The 21254-nt window shown below is 47.2% G+C and overlaps 2 protein-coding genes across 2 annotated transcripts in view; both read left to right on the top strand.

Annotated features, from left to right (window-relative positions):
- ABHD17C (abhydrolase domain containing 17C, depalmitoylase) overlaps window positions 1–6828 on the top strand; it is a 30317-nt gene extending 23489 nt beyond the window's left edge. Inside the window, exons 2-3 of the mRNA XM_050903231.1 lie at window positions 1270–1449; window positions 5330–6828. Of these exons, the coding sequence (XP_050759188.1) occupies window positions 1270–1449; window positions 5330–5549 (400 nt within the window). The 3' untranslated portion in view covers window positions 5550–6828. The remainder of the gene's footprint in view (window positions 1–1269; window positions 1450–5329) is intronic.
- Window positions 6829–13218: 6390 nt separating this feature from the next.
- LOC127020741 (cell surface hyaluronidase-like) overlaps window positions 13219–21254 on the top strand; it is a 56654-nt gene continuing 48618 nt past the window's right edge. The window contains exons 1-6 of the mRNA XM_050903522.1: window positions 13219–13513; window positions 18179–18460; window positions 18630–19191; window positions 19505–19674; window positions 19991–20179; window positions 20530–20699. Of these exons, the coding sequence (XP_050759479.1) occupies window positions 13219–13513; window positions 18179–18460; window positions 18630–19191; window positions 19505–19674; window positions 19991–20179; window positions 20530–20699 (1668 nt within the window). The remainder of the gene's footprint in view (window positions 13514–18178; window positions 18461–18629; window positions 19192–19504; window positions 19675–19990; window positions 20180–20529; window positions 20700–21254) is intronic.

Here is a 21254-nt window from a genome sequence, read left to right as displayed (position 1 = left end):
AATTATTAATTGATTATTCTCCCATTGTAATTTCCTCTCTTTTGCACATACCCAATCATTTAGCTGCTTGAAAGTCAAGTACTGTCCAGGCCTGCCATACACCTCACTATCAGCTTGGCAAGGAAGTTGAAACCTTCTACGTAGTACATTGGGTAGAGCCTAAACTGTAGGTTTTGATCTTCATTGTCATAGCAGTGACAGCAGGACTGTAGACAGTGTAGACTGGAGAAAAGACATGTTCTGCACAAGTAATTTTCTACTAGAAATGTGTTCTCTTCTGCACTTGATTATTCTTTATACAGCTTGCAATAGGAAGTGGAGTTATACATAGAAATCTTCTGGGTAAATATTTTATAATTAACTGAGTTACATGCTTTGATTTGCAGCTTTCCTAACAAGTTGTAGTGACCAAATACTATTGTACTCCTCAGTTCTTCCTAGCCACTGTTGCCTCCTCCTGCGCCCCTTCCAAATTCCTTTATAGTTTGCATACTTTAAGTAAAAACTGAGTTAATATCATCCTCAACTTTTTTGCAGCTGTGAAACAGCACACAAGATAGGACAGTTTTGTAGACTGGATGGGAATATTGGGGAGCCATCTAAGACTCCCTGTGAAACCTGAATTTTATGGAATGATGTATCTTTATAGTTACAAAATAAGCTTGACATATTTAAACTGGAAAAGAAAAAAGGAACAATTTACACTGATCAGAAATTGAAAAAATGAACAGAACTATCCTCTCAGATTCTTAGTGTCTTTGGTGTCTTTAGTTATACTAAGGCAGTTTGGTCTTTTTGTTCCAGCTGCATGGAAAGAAAGGTGGGCAGAGGAGTAACTATCCTGTTTAATGGTGGAAAGGTTGTTAGCCTCCAGAATATCTAATTGAAATTCCTGAGAGTGACTCTGGATAGGGGGAAGTCTAATTTATAATTTGCTGTGCTGTGGAGTGAAAGATAAGAGGTGTTCATGAAGATGGTGAAGATTAACGAACAAACTGACATTCCTTCTTTGAGGATAGCTCTCTTCAGCCTGTGTAATATTTTGATTATTTACTTTACTGGACTGTTTTAAAGTTTAGACTTGTAAATTCATGTCTCCTAGGAATAGATTTTAAAGAGCTGCAATGGGTAGGAGGCATGCTTTGGTTTTTATCCCCCTCTCCTTTTGTTTGTTTTGTTTGGTTTGGTTTTTGCTTTTGTGATGCAAAATGTGCTGGGTTTGGTTTTGTGTTGTTTTTTTTTTTAAAGGGATGTTTCTTTTCTCTACAGGTATGGTGTTAGTCCTGAGAACATTATTCTGTATGGTCAGAGTATTGGTACTGTCCCTACAGTAGACCTGGCATCTCGGTACGAGTGTGCAGCAGTAATCCTTCATTCTCCCTTGATGTCTGGATTACGGGTAGCTTTTCCTGACACTAGGAAAACCTATTGCTTTGATGCTTTTCCAAGGTACGTATAAACACTGCAGAGAGGGTTGTTCTATACTCAACGTGCTCTTTAGGCGCTTAAAAGGGACTAGCTGTGTAACTTTACAGGGAACTTTATTGATTCGTCACCTGCATTTTAAACTTCAGGTATGCACACCTTCTAAATCCAAGCAGAGATTCACCATGTAAGAAAGAGGCTGATGTCAGTCTCAAACTGACATGATAGTCAGCTCAATGAACAAATAAAGTCTTAGTGTTTACAACTAATTTTTCTTCTTTTTTTGTGTTATGGGTTAATATCAGAATTTTTATGCTGTCAAGTTTGGAGTAGTAGCTTAACAACTGATGATACACTATTAAGTCCTTCAGGCTAATGACTAACAAATTAGTAATTGTACACCCTTAACATCTCAGTCAACTTTGATTTAGAAGGTAATATGGTATCATGAAAAGAATGTGCTCTTTTCAAGCTGCTTGTTAAAATATTGCTATAGTTGTACCAGATCAGCAGAGAAGAAGGTATAGATAATTGCTGCTTTCAAAGGGAGAAAACATGAGAGCGTGAGAGGCCAGAGTGTTAGACTGACGTGGTTCACTTTTCAGCTTGGTTCTGCATTTCATGTATAATCTTGAGAGAATGCATTTAGTGTTTCTTTGCCTTTGGTCGTTGTAAGTAAAAACACTTCTGCATCTTTGGTATGCTGTCCATATAAAATCACTAAAGATACCGAGACTTGTATTTGTTCCTCCCTGATGGAGATCATGTAAGATCCTAAGGTCTGTGACCAAAATAAAGTAAGTTACTGTCCCTCTTCTGGAAGATTTTGAGCTTGTTTTAAGAAGCTCTAGAATATTTTTCATACAGAAAGCTATATACAACTGGTTTCAAGATAAAACAGTTGCCTTTATAACCTAGTGTTTCATTTGAAAAGCAATTGCAACAGACCTAAATTAGAGTATCCAAATATTTGGGAATAGTAGAGGTCCTGGAATAGCAGGTGTTCTAGGAATCTTTTAAAACTTCTAATTTGACGCAGTTTAAATTATGGGAGAATGTGAGAGGGGGAGCCAGGCTCTTTATAGCAGTGTATATAGATCTGGAAGGGGTGAGGGGAGGCATGGATTAAAAGCTAAGTGGTCCATGGAAGGGAGAAGACAAAGCAGAGACTCACTGAAGTCTTGTGCAAAGCTTGGCTTTGCTTCAGCAGGTCATGTTTGCAATAAGTGTAGTAGGGGATATTCATAGCATTTGTTATGTTTGTTTTATTTTGGTTACAACAGATTAAAATTAGAAGGTGGGGGAGGCCGTGGATATAAATCTGTATGCCAAAACAGCTAGAAGTAATAGTGACCAAGTGACCAAGTAATAGTGGCTCTCACAGTATCTATGTCCAGTCCCCAGGTTTAGAATTCTTCCAGATAGGTTATTAGTTACATAAGTAATTAAATTGTTGAAGGTGCAGTCAGAATTTGAAACATTTGTACTCCAACTCATTCATCGTCCTCAAACCTGAAATCCAATATTTACAAATGCGAGAGGGGAAACAACAAAGCCTTAAAAATAGTTCTGATTACAAAAGTAACAGTGATTAGCTGGTATCAGCCAAATCAAATAACGGTTTAAAAAAGAAAAAGTGGGAGGGGGGAACAGTGACAACAGATGTACTGTAGCACTTGAGTATTTTGTTCTTACCCTACTGAGCTGTTCGTTGCTGTCAGTCTGACTTCACTTGTACTGTAAGCAGTGAAAATAAACAGCAGTGCACTTTTATGAATGTGTGCAGCTCAACTGTCTGTCTTCACGGTAGGAAACAAAATAGTTCTGTGTGCACCTACAGTGAATTGCTATTATGTGCATTTTATGTTGAGACTCCATAAGAATTTGGTCTCTGTAGATTTTTGTAGCTGCAGAGCGGTATGGCTAAGAATACTAAGTCTAATGTGCAGTTTAAATACCGCCTTATGAGTCGCTGAGTTGGCAATGGGACGCTTTCCAATTTTCTGCGAAATACAAATATTATCTAGCTTAATGGTCTGTGAATATATGTGAAAAAATAGTTTCATTATCTGAATACTGAAGTGAAAGGAGTTTCCTGGTTTTCTACAATAAATGAGAACTTAGTATCAGCCACTAAAATTAGGTATAAACATCTCTGTAGCTGTATGTAGCTGACATGTCTGTCACATCACAGAACTCAGGGACAGACCCTTCATGGGCTTAAGACTTCAGTTTATATAGCATGTTGATTATAAAGTATTTACATTTGGCTATGATACTAATTTGGGGATGAAAATTATGGAAAAAAAAAATCTGCATTATTCTAATGTCTCTCATGTTCTTGGGATATTTTTCTGTATTCAGCGTAGTTGCACACAACTCAAGTTCCAGACAGGAAAAGTGAACTAGGCTGCATTTTAATTTTAAATAACACTTTCCTCTTTAAATGACATGAAGCCTGTTTTTTTGGAGAAGTATTGAGACAGAGACAGAAGTGTGTTTACACTCAGCTGTTTACCAGAATACCAATGACGGTTCTCTAGAATACTAAACGCTGAGATTTGTATGTGTGAGGTTTAGTGCTTCAGTCTACATCTTAATTTTTAATTAACTTTGTATTTTCATAAAGCTTCTTTAAACCTGTTTTTAAGTCAGTGTATGTTGGCATCTGTATTTTTTAGTCATTTTAAGCAGTCTTGATCACTTTATAAAATCTCTAGGCTTACCAAAATTGCATGCTTTCTTGTTCTTCAGGAGCAGTAAAATCCAAACACCTTTTATTAGATAGTATAAAGAAATAGACTTGTCCTTCTGTCAAATCAAATATTACTGGTACTCATTTTTCCACCCACTTCATCCCATTCTCTGCATAAAGTCCTCAGCCAATTCCTCCATTTGTTGATGTAAGTGGGGCTGTAGGAAGCTGAGAGTTCATGAGCACTTGGTGTCTATGTACTGATTTGGAATTATTGGTAACTACCAACATGAAATGGCTGTCTGGAAATAAAAGCTGGTGCCTGCATGAAGACAGTCAGAGAAAGCTGCCGTTTACCACTTTGAAGTTCATGTGCTACCAGTATGCTTCATAATTGGGGTTTTCTGGCCTGAACTCTTAGGTGTGAAGGTGCCTTTGTCACTCTTCCCTTTCCTCTGAACCCGTTTTCCTGTGAGAGGTGGTCACTAGCTATATTGGTCTGCTAAGTATAGCTGGAACAAAAGGAAAAAAGTTTAAGGCCGCTTTGCAGTCAGAGCTGGCGAAGAAGTTGGTTGCATGAAGTAAAATCCTGTGTGAGTTTGTTCTGGTTTGCAGTTAAATACCCTTGTGTAATACCCTTCTCCCACAGTTTTCTTTCTTGCCTTTTGAATGTAGACAATCAGTACAAAGAACAGATTGTTTTTCTTTAGCTGAATCTGCTTTAATTTGGGGGTTTAAAGACAGGTTGAAACTTTGAGCTGAGGCTTTTTTTTTTTTTTGCATGAGTCTTGTGACTGTAATGTAGTTAGTTCCTAATCTGTTAAATTGGAAGGTGATAATGCGTAATGTGAAGAGTCCACACTGGCAGCATGTCTCGTGGAATCTTTTTTGCCTCTCAATGGTTTTTGTGATAGATATACTCAATGTTTTGGGTTTTTTGTGCCAAACGTTATTTGCGTGCTGCCCATTTGAGCTTCTTGTCGTTAGAACTGGTGGGATGATGGTGATGGCAGTGCAGGCTCCTGTTTACATGTGCATTTTGGGAGTGAGCCTTGTTCCGTATCCCTTGGGCACAATTCCAACATTTTGCAGCCATTTAAAAACATGCAGTGGTAACTGGATCATGTGTCGATAGTTAAACTTGCTTTCTTTAATGGTATGAAAGTTAAAGCCCCAAACTGAGCTATGTTTTTCTTTTCCATCCCCCAGCATTGACAAGATATCTAAAGTAACCTCTCCTGTGTTGGTAATCCATGGTACCGAAGATGAGGTAATCGATTTCTCCCACGGCCTGGCCATGTACGAGCGATGTCCACGAGCGGTAGAGCCCCTCTGGGTGGAAGGGGCTGGGCATAATGACATAGAGCTTTATGCACAGTACTTAGAGAGACTAAAACAGTTCATATCTCATGAACTTCCCAACTCCTGAAGAAGCCTACCTGATTTTACCTCAGTTACTGTGAACGGAAGAAATTACCTGGTTTTGCACATGCTTTAACTGGATAGCTGTAATAGCTTTATACTATGAAGAAATACCCTGTCTTTAGGGTGTTCTAATCAAACATCTGATGAAATTTGTCTTTTATATCTGGAAATTATTCTACTAATGCACACAAATATGGTCAACTACTGTAATTCCAACAATTTTTAGCTTCGTTGCCCTGAAGGAAGTGGGAATACTAGCTGCTTATGGGGACACTTTTTACCTAGTGCTGTATTAATCGAAGATCAGTTTTCTCTGTCTCACTTCAGATCGTTTCTAATTCTGTCCTACAAAGACTTTTTTTTTCCGGTGTTCTCAGTGTGGAGAACACAACTGTTATGAGCTACAGCTTGTTCTGAACAGTCATGGGTTCAATCTAAGCGAGTACTTTCTCTGTAAAGTTTCTAGCTGTGGTATTGTAACTGGAAAGTTATTGTGATGAAGTTCCCCCTCCTCCCTTCTAGTGTTCTTTTGTTAACTTACTGATCTTCCCGAGTAAATTATTTAAATATACTTTTTCCTGAAAATAAACAAAATACTATATGGGGCTAAACTCTGTAACGACCTCTCCATTACCTGTATAAACATAACTGGAATATTCTTAAAGGAACTAGGGACAAAATTGCTTTTGTTTAAAAATAAATGTGTAAATTTACTACTAGAAAACTCATTTTAATATTCAGATGGTCTGAATAATAGCCATAACAGACATTTCCTTCTGTAAAGCATTCCTGTAGACTTTTTAAAAGTACTGTACATATTTGAATTTACATTGTGCATAGGTTCTTAATTGGTAGTTTTAATTTAAGTCTAGTTACAAGAAACTGCGAAATTCTGGTTTGTATATGATTGAATACATTTTGTTAAAATATGTTTTTATCCCTATATTATTTTGCTATTAAAGTTTTATAAAGTTTCCAGGACAAAAAAAATTTACACATTTATGTTTTGATGAATTTATGTAACTAAATTTTCATTGAGCTGATCTTTTTAGTTTAGAAGTAATTTGATTCTTTGACACTGGAATCGCACAGATTATGCATCAGAAATACAAGACACTTAAAAATTGTTACAATACTAGCATAGGTCTAATTTTTCCAAATTTAAAGGCCTTAAATGTACTGTAAGCCTCAGATTGTTGTATAAATTGATCGCGATTGATTGCAGTTTGTGTCCTGTTGCTAGAATGCAACACAGTGATTGTAATGGAATAAAGGATGCATGGATTAGAGCTTGCTGAATTTTTGAATCTTATTTGGCGCATAATTTTCATACACAAGGAAAGTGTAAAGTACAGATTACTTGCTAGAGTAACTTGAATTTCATTATTTAGTTCCTTCCTTTCAAGGAAAACTCTCCTGAAGTAGAGAGCCACATTTCCATGAAGCTTGGTATGTAAATCAAATGTAAAAGATTACTTTTAAATGGTGTTCAGCTGGTTTTAAGTAACAAAAAACCGTGATTCATTGCCTAGCAGAAATGTTTGAACATAGTTGTCATGAGTCCTTGTAACAGGCCTGCAATTAATTTTCAGCACAGTGTGTCTATTGTCTTTGATTATTGACTTGGCCCTATTACTGTAAAAGGAGAAAAACGGGTATTTTCACTTACAGTGGGGGGAAATGAGGACACTCGTCCTGCTCCACGTCATCTGGATCCTTAGAATTTGAATCTGTGCATCTGTGTTGTCCAGTTGTGAGTTTTAAACGTCCCAAGCAGCAGGGCCCCCAGCTGTTCTCTTGGTGACTCTTCCAGCCAAAATTGGCAGGTTTTGCCTAATCGTCACCTCAAGCTTGCCGCTTCCCTCCTGTACTTTAAATAAATATTTGGATACATGTCTCATTTTATTTATTTTGCACCTTCATAAATCTGCAGTGGATTTTCTTCCATTTCTACATGTGTTCTTCCTGAGACTATAGCCCTGTGGAAACAAAGCTGATGTCTATGGTATAGATATTCAAGATAATATTTGAAAGTATCAGCCTGTGCATGTAGTGACTTGGGGAATTTTTACTTAATTAGGCAATGTTTTTTGATACCCACGTTGAACTTTATGTTGCTCTGAAAACTTCAGCCTACGATGTTTCTTTTCCTCATGACCCCTTATAGCTGCCCTTTTACTTCAACAAACTGGTACTTCTAACCTTTTCCCTGTGAATCCTTTTTTTTTTTTTTCATTGCAGTCATTTTGTGACTCGTGTTTGCATTTGCTTTGCTTTTTGTCAGTATTCCTCTGTTAATAAGAACCCCAAATCTGAATTCAGCGTTGTCATGTATGTCCTGTGGTCTCTGCACATGCAGCCCGAGTTCGCAGTATTCTGGCTGAACATGAATTTCCACTTGTACTAGCTTTTATTTGTCCAAATTCCTGCCTAACTGATTCTCAGAGGTGCCTCGCTGTTCTTCTGGCTTCTGCATTGTCTGTTTTGCTTTGTGATGTTCATCTACATTTAACTAACACAGATGTTTTGCTGTTAATTAAAATGTTAATGACCTATCAGTGATCCACTGGTATGGATCTTCTTCCCTCTCTTTTAATTCAATAATGTTTACCTGGTTGGTCCCGTAAATAATTTTCCTTATAGCCCTATTCCCATCCAATAGTTCTTAAATGAATTCTTAAATGACATTTTTATCATTTGCTGACATACCCTTTACACAAAATAAATAGTAGTAGTGAGCTTCTTTACATTGTAAACTTGTATCAAAGCATCACTGTTTCAGGCATTTCAAAACGCTACTGCTGGTCAACAGAATTATTGGTTGGAAAAACCTATGGCCAACTCATGGAACTACTTAGACAGTGGATTTCAGGTCCCCATTGGTTTAAAGAGAAAAGGTTAGAACAGATTTTTTTTAAATGATGGGAAAGGGGATGATGTGAGGTTACGAAAGAGAAACTTTGGGCTAAAAAAATAGTCTGTTCCAGCAAACTGCTAACATTCTCTCACTTAAATGTATAATGTGGGCCTTTACAAGAACTTGTTATGCATATTTTAGAGCTGCCAAGGTGTCACTAAAAATGGCTGTCTGTGCCTGGATGAATCATGCAATGGGTCTTCCAAGGGTGTAAGTGATCGCTAACACTTTTTTCTTGATGTGGATGCTCTATCCGTTTTTCCTGTGTGATTTACCATCTTTGTTCATATAGTACAGCCATATATGACGTACAGCTTTTTTTCAGGAAGGTAAGATGTGGCACATCTGTTTTTCTGTCGGTAGTTGTCTAGTGTTTGTACTTTGAAAAAGCCAGAGGAAAATATTTGTTACAACTTTAGAGGTAGCGTTTTCCAAGGAGTTTGATATGCATCCTTTTTAAATGTATGTAACTGTTATAAATTTAAATTGTATTCATGTTACCTGTGTTGTCTCTGCAGCATTTTTCTTCCTTGTTCTTCCATGTTGTTCCTGTAACTTGTGGCAACTCTCCTCTGGGCGCTGACCCTTTAGCTTTCTGAATGCCCAAACCTGTATTTACACTTAGTATTGTACACATCTTTTATAAACTCTGCATCATATTTGCTTTTTCTAAATGATGCTAAACGTAATAGTAGAGAACCAATGCACTTTCTTCCTCTGGTTGTTCATTCAGCAGTAAACCTTGATTGTTCTCATTTGGAAAATGTTTTCTTCTGTAGGTCTGTTCTCATGAATGTAAATTAATGATCTCATTTAAGTCCATTTAACTTATTTCTTGATATCCTTCTTTGTGGAATTCACCAGCCATTTTAGCTCTGAAATTTCTTGTGTTGCAAATGCAATGGTTTTGTACTCCCAGCACTGGTTAAGGGTAGGGTGGCTCTTTGATGGTGGGCACTCTGCTATTGGGAATGTGGTCAAGCACAGAAACTTACCGCTTTCGAAGTCCAGCGGTAAGTCTCAGATCAGATGGGTGTGAATTTCAAAGCGGGAGGTTGTATTGCAACTGCGAAATATTTGGGTCTCGTAACTTTGCTACAACAGTAAAAAGCACAAGCTGGTCCTTACAGGAGGAGAGTGAGCACTACTCCTTTGACGCTTTGCCTCTGGCAATGTCTGGTTTTGAAGCTGGGTTCCTGCAGTAACCAAACTAATTTTGCAGTAAGTGTTAGAGTAACATGCCTGCTGTCGTTAAAAAAAAAAAAAAAAAACAAAAAAAAAACCAAAAAACACCACCACCACCAAAACCCAACCAACCAACCAAACCAAACCACCAAACAAAAAAGAAAGAAGAAAACCCCCAGGAAGACCCCTACGCCTTCAGCACGTTAATTGTAAATTGTCTTCTGGTTTCTGTAAAGGTAAACATGCTTTGTTCTGGATTTCCTTAGGAGCCAGCGGTGTGGTGGGCCGTGAGCGGAGAGCACGTTGCTTTCTAAAGTAAAACTTTGGGTTCCCCTAGGGCTGCCGGGGAGCGGGCAAGTTCTGGGCTGGGCTACTCTGTCCCCTGTGCTTGTAGCTTTACCTGGGGGCTGCTGAACACTGAGGTGTGTTCGCTCTTCTGCTCTGCCTGGGACGTGGCCGAAGTTTTTCCATTCGGCAGAGACCAGAGCATCTCTGCTCCCCCCTGTGCCACGGGGCAGCGCTGGTAAGTGCCGGCTGGCGGCAGCTCTCGACATAACCGGCCCTTGTGTCCCGCTGGGGGGAAATCCCTCCTGCCGCAGCCCGGGCAGCCTCCCAGCCGCCTGGGCTCCGCGCCGAGGGGGAGCTGGGCTGGCAGCGGGGCCGGGCTGCGCTCCGCCGGGGCTCCCGGGGCACGGCCGGGCCGGCAGCCGAGGCAGCGCCGCCAGCGATGCCGCTCCGCCGGGCGCAGCCAGGTAAGGAGCCGGTGCGGGCGGGGGAAGCCGGGCGAGGCTGGGGGGGGGGGCTCTGCGGGGCCAACTCCTCTGTCTGTGTTGCAGGTGCCCCCCCGGGCGGGGCCGGCCGCGGAGCGCCCCGGGCCCCCGAGGAGCACCCCCGCCGCCCGGCTGCTGCCGCCGCTGCTCCCGCTGCTGCTGCTGCTGCTGCTGCTGGGCGCCCGGCCCGGGGCGCAGGTGACGGGCGTCAACAGTCAGTAGCGACACGGTGACGGTCTCCCCGCGAGTGCCCGGCGGTGGGGTGGGCAGTGCTGGCGCGGAGGAGGAGGAGGAGGAGGAGGAAGAGAGGGGAAGGCGGTGCTGCAGCCGCCCCGGGGCCGAGCCCCTCGGTGCGTGCCCGGGGCCGGGAGCGGTCCGCCCTCCGCAGCCTCGGCCGCTGCTATTTATACCCCAGCGTGGGCTGACGCCGCTCCGGCGAGGCTGGGGCCCGGGCTGCCAGCGAGGGCTGCCCAGGCTGTAGCTGTGCCGGGAGAGGAGAAGGAGCGTGGCTGCTAGGGCTAACCCTTGCTTTTATCTGAAGAAGAAATGGAAGGAAAACATGCCTCTGGTTTCCAGTTTGACTTCAAGACATAGACAGACGGCATGATTTGACTGTGGCTCTGGAGGTGACTGCATGCAATGGGCCCTGAATTTATTTTCTCCTTTAGGCCCTTAATTTCTCCTTTAGTTCCTCAGGCCTTTTTTAGTTTAAGGGCTGTCTTTGAAGACAAGACATTGATCCAAAGTCTTGTTTATTCTAAATAACGTTTTACACAGCAATTCATTTTAGAAAGCTTGCAGACCTACTTAAAGATTTAACATTGCTTATATTTCAAGTCACTCCGCTGCAGCGGTGCCATTAGGTGCACTTAGGGACGCTTTGGGACTGCCCTAAAGCCCTTTCCCTTTGGCGCAGACCGGCAGCAGTCGGATGGCAGCGGTGTGTGCAGTCCTCCTCCGCGTGGACCATCCGCCCCCAACGCACCTGCGCAGGAGGAGGGGGTAATATGGACCCCATATTACTGGGGTCCTCCTGGAGCTGGGTCCTCCCTCCTCTCTCCTTGTTCCTCCCCGGGGATCTCGCACAAGCAGTTTGCTCCCCTCCGCGTCAGCCCATCAGTAAACTAGTGGAAGAGCTCATTGATCTCTCAGGGGTCTTATGAATAGGGTTCTTGCAATGGCTATTGATTGCTCGGAATGAAAGACGCAGTAAAGATGCAAAATGCTGCTTTCACTATGACATATTCCTGAGTTAGCCGCTGCCATCTAGTCCTAGCAGTCATATTTTGCAGTTTCTAAGTAATACAACATTGTATTTCAGGGATGAATTACAGCCATAAATGTGCATTTTGATATGTAAAATCCCAACATAATAGTAGAATACTTAACTAATATGATTACAATATGCAAGCAATCCCCTGGACCATAAGTCACAACTACTTGAAGCTGATAACCTTAATCTTGAATCAAATTTAAAAAAAATACCTGAAGTTTCTCAAACATGCTGGACTGGCATCCACCTCTAGGAAACAGAAGAACATTCTTAAAAATCTTGTTCTCTGCTTAGAAATGAAAGGGAAGGCTGCAGGCACATTCCAGGGCTCCCAGGACGTGACCTCCAGCCTTTAGCAGTATGCTGTTACGTTAAAACATTAACTATTTCAAACTCACTTTTTGGCAAGATGCAATTAAGTTTTGGGTTCCTTGTCCCTTTTAATTATTAGAGCTTTCTTGTGTGTTTGCAGCCCTACTTATCATGAAGTCCCAGCCTACTTACGTTGCATTTAATTGTTTTATTGATCAATTCTCAGAGTGTAAATTGAACCTTCAGGCTCTGCCTGGATGAAGGAGACCTGGGTGCAGGCACTACCTTAGAAGCAAATTGAAGCTCCAGAGAGTCCCGATTCTCCCATACCGGTACCTTCTTGTCCGCAGGATGAAGCTACTGTGGCCTTTGAACAGCCGCAGCTTAACCCTGGTACACCAGGCTAATGGCTTTAGTCAGCAGGCAGAGACCAGAGAGATCCCCTAGAAAGCAGAACTGAGCCTCTCGTTTAAACCTGACCTATATCCATTGGAAACCTAGAGGCTGTGCTGGGCCCTGGGGCTGGACCCAAAATGCTAATGGCCCAGCAGGAGTGTAAATGTTTCCTTTCTTAGTCATGTATGAAAAAGGCTTTTATAGTCTTTAATAGGAATTATTATTTTTCTTAGTTTTCTTCCGGAAAATTCATATGGAACAGTACACACTCTTTTGGTGATTGGGGTTTTTTTTAGGAATCTGTGTACTCTGGAGTGTATGTACGAATAACAAAGATAGTTTTCCTGAGCATTACAGAAAACATTAGTTTAAGTAAAAAATTACAAATAATCGTTATCGCATTATAGTACCTAAAAAGCTATCTATTGCAAATCTATTGATTTGGCCTGTCGAAACATTCAGTAAGTTTGTCAGAGTAGTGTAGCGATCTGCACTGTAACCAGGGCTACAGCAGAACATTGATAAATGGAGAGAGAGAGAGAGATTTTAAAGAAACAAACCCACCGGGATTCTTCACTGTTTAATAGGTGTTCCTGTATCTACAATTATTTCAGAACATAGCCTGAATCCCAACAGTTCTTTGTTCGATATGGATTATGCAAGACTCTCGCACAGTAGGAAAACCCTTCCCGGGACCGTGGGCTCGTACAAACCCTCCAGCCTGTTCAGGAGCAGCTCTCTCCTGTGTCACCAGGGAAGGAGAAGTTTGCTAAGTCAGAACCTGGGCCAGAAACCACAAGAAAAGCAGTTGTCCTGTGACATGCTCCTTAAACTTTCCAGATATATTTTAATGGATACTTTTGGACCTAGCTTGGCCTGGAATCTCTTTCGGTTTTATAACTGTGATCGAGAAGTCCACCTGCCCAAAATTCGTATCAGTCCTCTCAAGGTGGCCCAGCACAAGGTGAAGCCGTTCTTGCTACGCAGGGTGCTTCGGCTCCTCAGGAATATGGGAGTGTTGTCTGAAGCTCAGCAGTCCAAGGCCGCCTCTCTGCTGAAGAAGCAAATGTTTAAACCAAGGAAAACACCGTTAAAGCCCGAAGTGGAACAAAGTGGTAGGTATATAAGGAGGAGACATGGTTTTGGTATCTCAAATGCTTTCTGGCGCTAGGTGAGCAGAGCCGTGGGGCCAGGCTCCATGCTGCCCGGGCGAGGGGTGCCGGCGAGGGGTGGGCATTGCTGGGTGCGATCCGGTACACGGTGGTCCTGTGTCGTGCCAGGAGCCGACACTCGGCATTCATGCTGAGCTAGAGCCAGGGCTCAGAGTGCTCAGCCCTAAGCAGGAGGTCTGTGATGAGGTGGGTAGGAAGCAGTCACTGTCTGCAGAAGAGGAGACGCTAGACGAAGGCTGGTAGGGTGCGTGGAGGGCAGTTGCCGCAGATGGGCCATTACAAGGAGACAGTCTGTGGGAGTCAATACAGGCACTAAAAGCCACGTTGTGGTAACGCGGTGCCCGGCTCGGCGGGGCTGCCAGGCCCACGGCGGCCCCCGAGCACAGCTCTAATGCGAGCATTAGCGGGGTGTTGCTCACCGCTCCCCAGGGGCCCGGCCGTGCCAGCGCTTCCAGCTCCCACCAGAAGCTGCTGTGCTCCACTGCCCTGCTCCGAGCTGGGGGTTGCCTGTGGAAATATAGCTACGCTATGTTGAAAATGTCAAATGAATTTAAGAAAAAAAAGAGGAGAATTACAGGAAACGCGGCTGGGAAGAGGGGGGAAAAAAAAACCAACAACAAAAAAAACCCCAAACCACCAAACAACTTATTTGTTAATTAGTGTAATGTAGGAGCTAATGGCCCGCTTCCCCCGCTTCCAGGATGCGCGGGCAGGTTTGCCCAGACCGGGGGAGGGAGCCGGGGCAGCGCGGGGCGGGCAGCGCGCGGGGCGGGCAGCGCGGGGCGGGCAGCGGCTGTGCAAGGGCGACGCCGCCCGGCCGGCCATGGCGCCGCAGGGGCAGGGCGCGCCCCGCCGGTCGCTGCCCGTTTTCCCCCTGCGGGCAGGCGGCGGAGCGGTGCCCGCAGGCGGCGGGGGGGTGTGTGGGGGGCTGCTCCGGACAGGGAGGCCTGGGGGCAGCCTGGTCTGAGCTGGCGCTGGCCCTGCTGCGGGTGCCCCGGGCCCCGCACGGCCGGAGTTCCTGTGATGCCTCCAGTTCCCCGCTCCGTGGGAACGGGGTGTTGCTCAGGGGATGCTGACTCCGCTTCTCCTTCCGTTCTCTAAGTAGTAAGAAGGAAACAGGAAACCGTCCAGCGAGGGAGTGTGCCCGGGAAAATCGCTTACAGAGGAGGAACCATCCCCTCTGCATTCGTGTGCGAGATCTCTCTCTCTGGGAAGAGGTGTTTGTGCTCTGGGAGTCAATTCACCCACCGCGGACTCATTTAGAGCAGCTCTGTTCTCTGCCGTTGCCTTAAAATGAAACCTTGCCAGCCATCGATATTTGTTATTGAATGTTACGGTCGTGCTTGTAGGCAAAGCGTCACGGTCACTGCGACACGCCGAGACACAAGGTGGTCGAAGTTGCCTCATACCTGGTAGCCCATTACAGAAAATAACCCATTTTTGTATGTTACAAAGGTAAACTTTAGCTTATAACCAACAATAACACTCGAAGGAGGGTTTGGGTTGGTTATTTTTGCGAGGAAGAGTTACGCCAGCCATACGTTTGAGGCAGTGAGTGTTAGTCATGATTTCCCACTTGCAGGTGTGAGGATGTTTGGGAATGTTCTTGGGCTGTGGGTGCGTCCTGTAAGAGCGCTGTGGTGTAAGCTTCAAACCGGAGCTGCTGCAAAACAAAAATCATCTTGAAAAATGGAATTTGGAAAAGAGTGAAAGGAAAACAGTTTAGCTCCCGAGCACCAAACTACAGATAGCAATAGGCGCTTCTGTGTTTTCCTTAAAAAGAGACAGGAATCTTGAAAAAAACAGGATGGATGATAGGTCCAGTCTCATTTACTCTGAAATTTTCTTCCTCAGGCCACTGAAAACTTAATACGAAATCATTCACCTGAAAGTAGTTCTTTCAGAAAAAGAATCAGACCAGTGTATTTCTGTGGATTTTGAGGCTACAGAGGGAAAATGGCTTTGAAGGATTTAAACAGTGCTCGCACCTTAAAAATTTTGGGTTCTTGTTCAGGAAAATTCCCATGTAAACAGGAGTGACTTTGGCTTTGCTGATCATTTCATGAGGCCTGCACAAAGTTTAGCACTAACCAAAGCCTGCATTACATTTATTTCCACTATTACTATGTTAGATTAGCCATTGTTGCCTTTTATTTAGATTGCAAGTCCATGAAATCTTTTGCATGGAGTAAATATTTTAAATAAAGATGTATGAGATTTCTAGGGCCCCGGCAGGTGTAAAATAAAGGTTCAAGTCCTCTTCTACCTCAGATTTTGCACTTCTAGAACCATTGAATTCAGAGAATTTAGTGTGTTTCAAGACAAAATACTCCTATTTGTCTTGTCTTGCCTGAAACTTCCACCGGTAGATAAATCTTTCTCCAAAAAATTTGAGCACAGCCTCCTATACCTCTGATAACAGCTCTGCTTTCCCATGACCTGCATTCATATATGTCATATTCAGATAAGGAGGAGGCACAACGCTGACTAATGCTGCTTTTTTGGAAGGAAAATGACAAAAGCTATTTGAGACAGGAACAGAAGTGCCAGCACTAAATGATAGATGAACAGCCGGTAGCAAAGGTGGCAGCTGTAATGTTTCCCTGTATTTATGGAGTATTGAAATGACGAGCGTTATCTGGGTTTGTTTCTCTAGGCTGGATTCTTATCTTCAGATTCAGCAATTCTCTGGGTCCCAGGACAGGGTGTAAGAGAGCGGATGGGTTTTGTTTAACACAAGTGAGTGTTGCTCCCTCTCCAGAGCTGTTGTCTGGAGCGTGGGGCATGGCCGTGCCCCTCACCCACCCCCCTGCTTCCAGTCTGTTCCCATATTTTGTCTGACAGCACTCGCTCCTTATTAACATGACTATAGCCTCTTTGTGCCCTCCGTCAGAAGAAATCCTGCACCAGAATAAATTTCAGAGGTGACAGATTGGAACGGTTTGACCAGATGATGGCACACAAATGTCTCTGAGATCGGCAGCACCTGTGGCTTTGCACCTCTTTGGCGTCAGCCCTGGGCAGGGGCAGTGGTTGGCACTGTTGCCTGCCCGCTTCTGGCTTGTCCTCTCTGGATGTTGGGCTCTGGAGTAGAGTATGAGGGATTATGTGTAGACTCTGGGAGGGAGAAGGCAGTGGCTGCAGTAAGCAGTTACCTGTCTTTATGTGTCACCTGGAGGCTCAGTTATGCTATATTTTAGAGCCTATACAAAAATGTGATATTCTGGTTTATGGAAAATGAGAGAGTGTGATGGTCCTTCTGCGGGCAGTGCCATGTCCACTGAGACTGGAGTCCAGACAGGAACCTGCAAAAGCCGGGAACACAGTCCCAGGCCATGGAGGTAAAAGCATATGGGTTTCTTTGAGGCTGTGTCTTGTCAGAGCACCTTCTAAGGCTTTTCCTCTCTTTCACTGCAGGCTCTGACTACAGGTTGATTTGGCAGGTGGTGGGAGGTGAAGTGGCAGATACCTCTCTGCTCACCCACTGTCAGGGGGACCTTTGCAGCCGCCGGGTTACAGCGTTCTCCATAGATCTGCCAGAGGCAGGACAGCACAGGGCCAAACACCCGGGTGGGAAGGCGCCGGAGGGGCGAGCTGCCTCCCAAGAAGGGCCAAGGCATGCCAAGCCCCGGTGACCACATCGGGGTCTGGGGGCCGGAGTGCCTCAGCCCCCTGCCCTTCTTGGGGAGGCAGCTGGCCCCCCAGCCGCACGCTTTTGAGCCCAGCCGGCTGCTCCGCGGGTCTGCACAGAGCCCCCCCCCCCCCCCCCCCTCCCCGGGCTGAGACTCGCCCCGCTCCCCAGGACCCCGAGGAGTCCGGCGGGGAGCCCGCAGCCCCCAGGGGCTCGGAGCCGGGGAAGACCTTGGCGTGCGGGCAGGGGGGCTCCCCCGGCCCCGAGCATCTGGGCGCCGGTCGCAGATACACGTCCAGGCTGGAGGGATCGTCCCCGGCTGGGAGGAGCCAGCAGCTCCGCTGCTGTAAACAGTGCGGGCACCGCCAGCGGTTGGAAGATGGATATAAATAGGGAGGCGGAGGGGAGGCAGCCGGAGCGGAGGAGCGGGAGCTGCCTGCGCCTGTCTGCCCCTGTCTCTGCCGCCTGCAGCCGGGGTGCCCAGCAGCCCGGGTCGGGAGCTCCCGAGAGGCGGCGTACAAAGTTTGCGGCTCGGCGCTGCCGGGGCTAGGTAAGCGGTCTTTGCAGCCGAAGTTTGAAACCCGCCGGTGCTTCTCGTCGATCTGCCGCTGGGGTTTTCTCCTCGCCGGCTCTCTGTTCGTACTGCTGTTGTGGTTGCTTCGCCGTGTCCGGGGTTGTATGGAGCCGGGGAGAGGGGGATTTCGGTTTTCGCTCTTGCTACGTTAGGTGGAGGGGGAAAAAAAAAAAAAAAAGAAGGAAAAAACCCAAAACACATCAAAAGCAAAATGTGCCTTTGCGCCGGCCCCGTGCAAAGCCGCGGCGAAGGAGCCGGCGCGGCGCACGTGTTGCGGGCGGGGGCTGCCCCGCGGCTGCGGGCAGCAGGTAGCGGCTGCGGGGGCGCCCGGGAGGCGCCGACCGCGGGGAGCCCCGGGGAGCCGCGGCTCCTCCCGCCCTTCGCGCCGGACCCGGACCCGGAGCCGGTCCCGGTCCCGGCGCCGCCGCGGGACGCGTCGGGGAGCAGCGAGCGGCGGCAGCGCATCAGGTCGGTACCGCGCCCCTCCGCGCCCTTCCGCGCCCCGCCGCGCCCCGCCGCCGCCGCTGCCGCCCGTCTCTTGCAGGGCCCTGCCCGGAGATCGCCGCGCACCTCGCCCCGTGGCGACCCGGCTCCGACACCCGCCGCGCCGCCGTGGTGGGCCGGGGGGCGGCCCTGCGCCTGGAGAGCTCCGCCGCCTTCCACTCCCTCGTCATCCGCGACGGAGGTAAGCGGGGCCGCCCGCCCCCTCGGGGCCGCCGGCTGCTCCCGGAGCCCGGGCGCTGCGGGGGGGGGGGGGGGGGGGGGGCCGGCCCGGCTGTGCCCGCCGGCGGCCGGCACCTCCCGCCGCCGGCGGTGCGCGCCCCCGACCCCGCTCCTCTCCCCTCGCCCGCCAGGGAGGCTGGTGTTCGCCGACCGCCCCCACGGGCCGCCCATCACCCTGCGGGCCCGCTACATCCTCATCCACGACGGCGGGGAGCTGCACATCGGCTCGGAGCGCTGCCCCTACGGCTCGCGGGCCACCATCTCGCTGTACGGGCGAGCCGCCGAGGGGGCGGCCGTGGAGGGCTTCGGGCAGAAGTTCGTGGGCGTGGGTCGCGGCGGCGTCCTGGAGCTCCACGGCCGGCGGCCCCGCTCCTGGACCCTCCTGGACAAAACCCTGCACCCCGGCGGGCTCCGCCACGGCCCCTACTCCTCCGAGAAGCGGTGGGGCAGCCGCGGGCTCAACCTCCGCGTCCTGGACGCCGGCACGGCGCGGGTGCTGGCGGCGGGGCGCTTCGACACCCACCTGCAGCCCGGCGAGTGCCGGCGGCTGCGCGCCTTCCTGGCCCTCCAGGCCCCCGGCAGGGTGGTGGCGGCCGCCGTGGGGGACTCGGCCGCCCGCAGCCTCACGCTGGAGACGCGGCTGCTGCTGCGGGACCGCCTCGGCAGCAGGTACATCGCCCGCCTGGGCTACAGGTGAGGCGGGCGGCGGGCGCGGGGGGGGGGGGGACACGGGGGACGGGCCCGCGGCGCCACCATGGACAGCTCCGCGCCGGGGCCGCCGCGCTGCCGCGCCCGCCTGGGGCTCGCCCCGACGGCGGGGCGCGACCGGGGGGGGCTCGGCCGGGCCCCGCGGGCAGGGATCCGACGGGCGCCCCGGGCCGGGGCAGGGAGGGGCAGAGGGAGGGGAGGCGTGCGGCGCTGCGCCCTCCGCTCCTGCCCAAGCTTTTTTTTGGGGGATGGAGGGTTCGGGCCGTCACTCGCTTTGCTCCTTCCCGGTCTCGTCCAGGCAGCCCTGGGCGCTGGTGGGGATCCTCGGAGGGGACCAGCTTTCCGCAGCAGAAGATAAACGGGAGTATCACGGGAATGGAACAACGGGGTTAGCCGTAGCCCAGAGAGATTTCCTCACCTACGATGGCACCCGTTTTACTGTTACTGCTTTCAGTGGATGGATAAAAGGTTTAGTCTTCCCTGACAATTGCTTGTCTTCTGTTGCTTTGCTCTGCTTTTTCTGGCTGCTGGGAATCGGAACGGTGCAACGATAATAATACCGTAGTCTTCTGCTCGCGTGGACGGTGACCAAACTAACAGCAGTACTCGCACAAAGTATCGTTTTAGCTGCCTACAAAGAGATGACACTGACATATTTAATGGCTGGAGCACCTCTATCGCACACAGAGTTCTCTAGATAAAAATTAAACTGGTGTGCTCTTTGGCTAATTGCATGATTCTGTCGTGTGCAACTGTAAAAATAATTGATTGCTTCATTTTTCAGGGGTGCCTCATAATGGATTTAAAGTGGAAGTGTCCAAAGGAATAATTCTTCATTTGGTGGATGAGGTTACAAGTTGGTTACCTGGCGACCGGATCGTTGTTGCCAGTACAGATTATTCTATGCATCAGGCTGAAGAGTTTAATCTCCTTCCTTGCCCTGAATGTAAAAGCAATCAAGTGAAAATTGATGGTATGAAATATTTTTATGAAGCTACTCATTTGTGGTAAATATTTATGTTGTATTGTCTTTTACATTCTACATTTACATGTCTTTTTAGCTAGTTTTTGTCCCATAAACACATGGGCACATATGAGAGCTGAAGGCCCCAATATTATTTTGGGACTTGAAAGTTTGACCAGAGGCAGCAGTTCTTTGTACAAACCAGGGGAAGTGCCGATCTCCTCTGGGATCAGATACCAACAACTGGGCACGTCCGCAGACTTGGTGATTGCCAAATGAAAGGTGTGCACTTGCTTAGAACAATGCGATAACGAAGATGCTGTGCTCACCCTGAATAAAAAGGTTTCTGATTTTCACAGGCAGCCCACTTTATCTTCACGTTGGAGAAGTCATAGATGGCGTTGACATGAGGGCAGAGGTTGGTCTTCTGACTAGAAATATACTTATTCAAGGAGAAATGGAAGACTCTTGTTACGGACAAAATCAATGCCAGTTTTTCTCCTTTGATACATTCGGAGGACATATTAAAGTGAGTCATTTTTAATGCATATGCCTGTAGGTGGTTTCAGATAGTTCCTTTCCTGGTTCGTAAACAAGCAATATAATGCATGAAACTACCATTGCGTCTGGGGGAAAAAGTATACTTGTCTGTGAAGAAGGGAAAAGTTTGCTGGCCTGTTTTGCAAAACTAGACTTGCAATGAGTCTGTGCCATTTTCTTCACCGTGTATGCAAAGACGTACCCTTCTCCAGGCTAGAGGGGATTCTTTAGCGGCATCGCTGTCAGTAGGGTCAGTGTGAAGTTACATAGTTCACGAGATGTCACTGAAGAAATTGTGCTTCCTGCAGAGCGACCCTGCTCCCTTCATGGCTCAGAGAAGTGCTGGGTCTTGCCCTGTTGTGCTTTGCCTCCTCTTGGTTGTCCCATGTGTTCTTGGTGGAGATGCAAAGTCTGGCTGTTGCAGGGGCTTTGTGTAAAATTACTCCACCACCAGTTGGTGGAAACTGGGGAGCGGTGCAGGTCTTGCCTAAAATCACTTGACAGAGATAAAGTTGCCAGGAAATGGAGCCTGGTGGTAAATGCT

Source organism: Gymnogyps californianus, chromosome 11 (genome assembly GCF_018139145.2).
Source record: "Gymnogyps californianus isolate 813 chromosome 11, ASM1813914v2, whole genome shotgun sequence".
Lineage (NCBI taxonomy): Eukaryota > Metazoa > Chordata > Aves > Accipitriformes > Cathartidae > Gymnogyps > Gymnogyps californianus.
The sequence above is the reverse complement of the archived record's forward strand: the minus strand, read 5'-3'. Positions and strand labels throughout refer to the sequence as shown.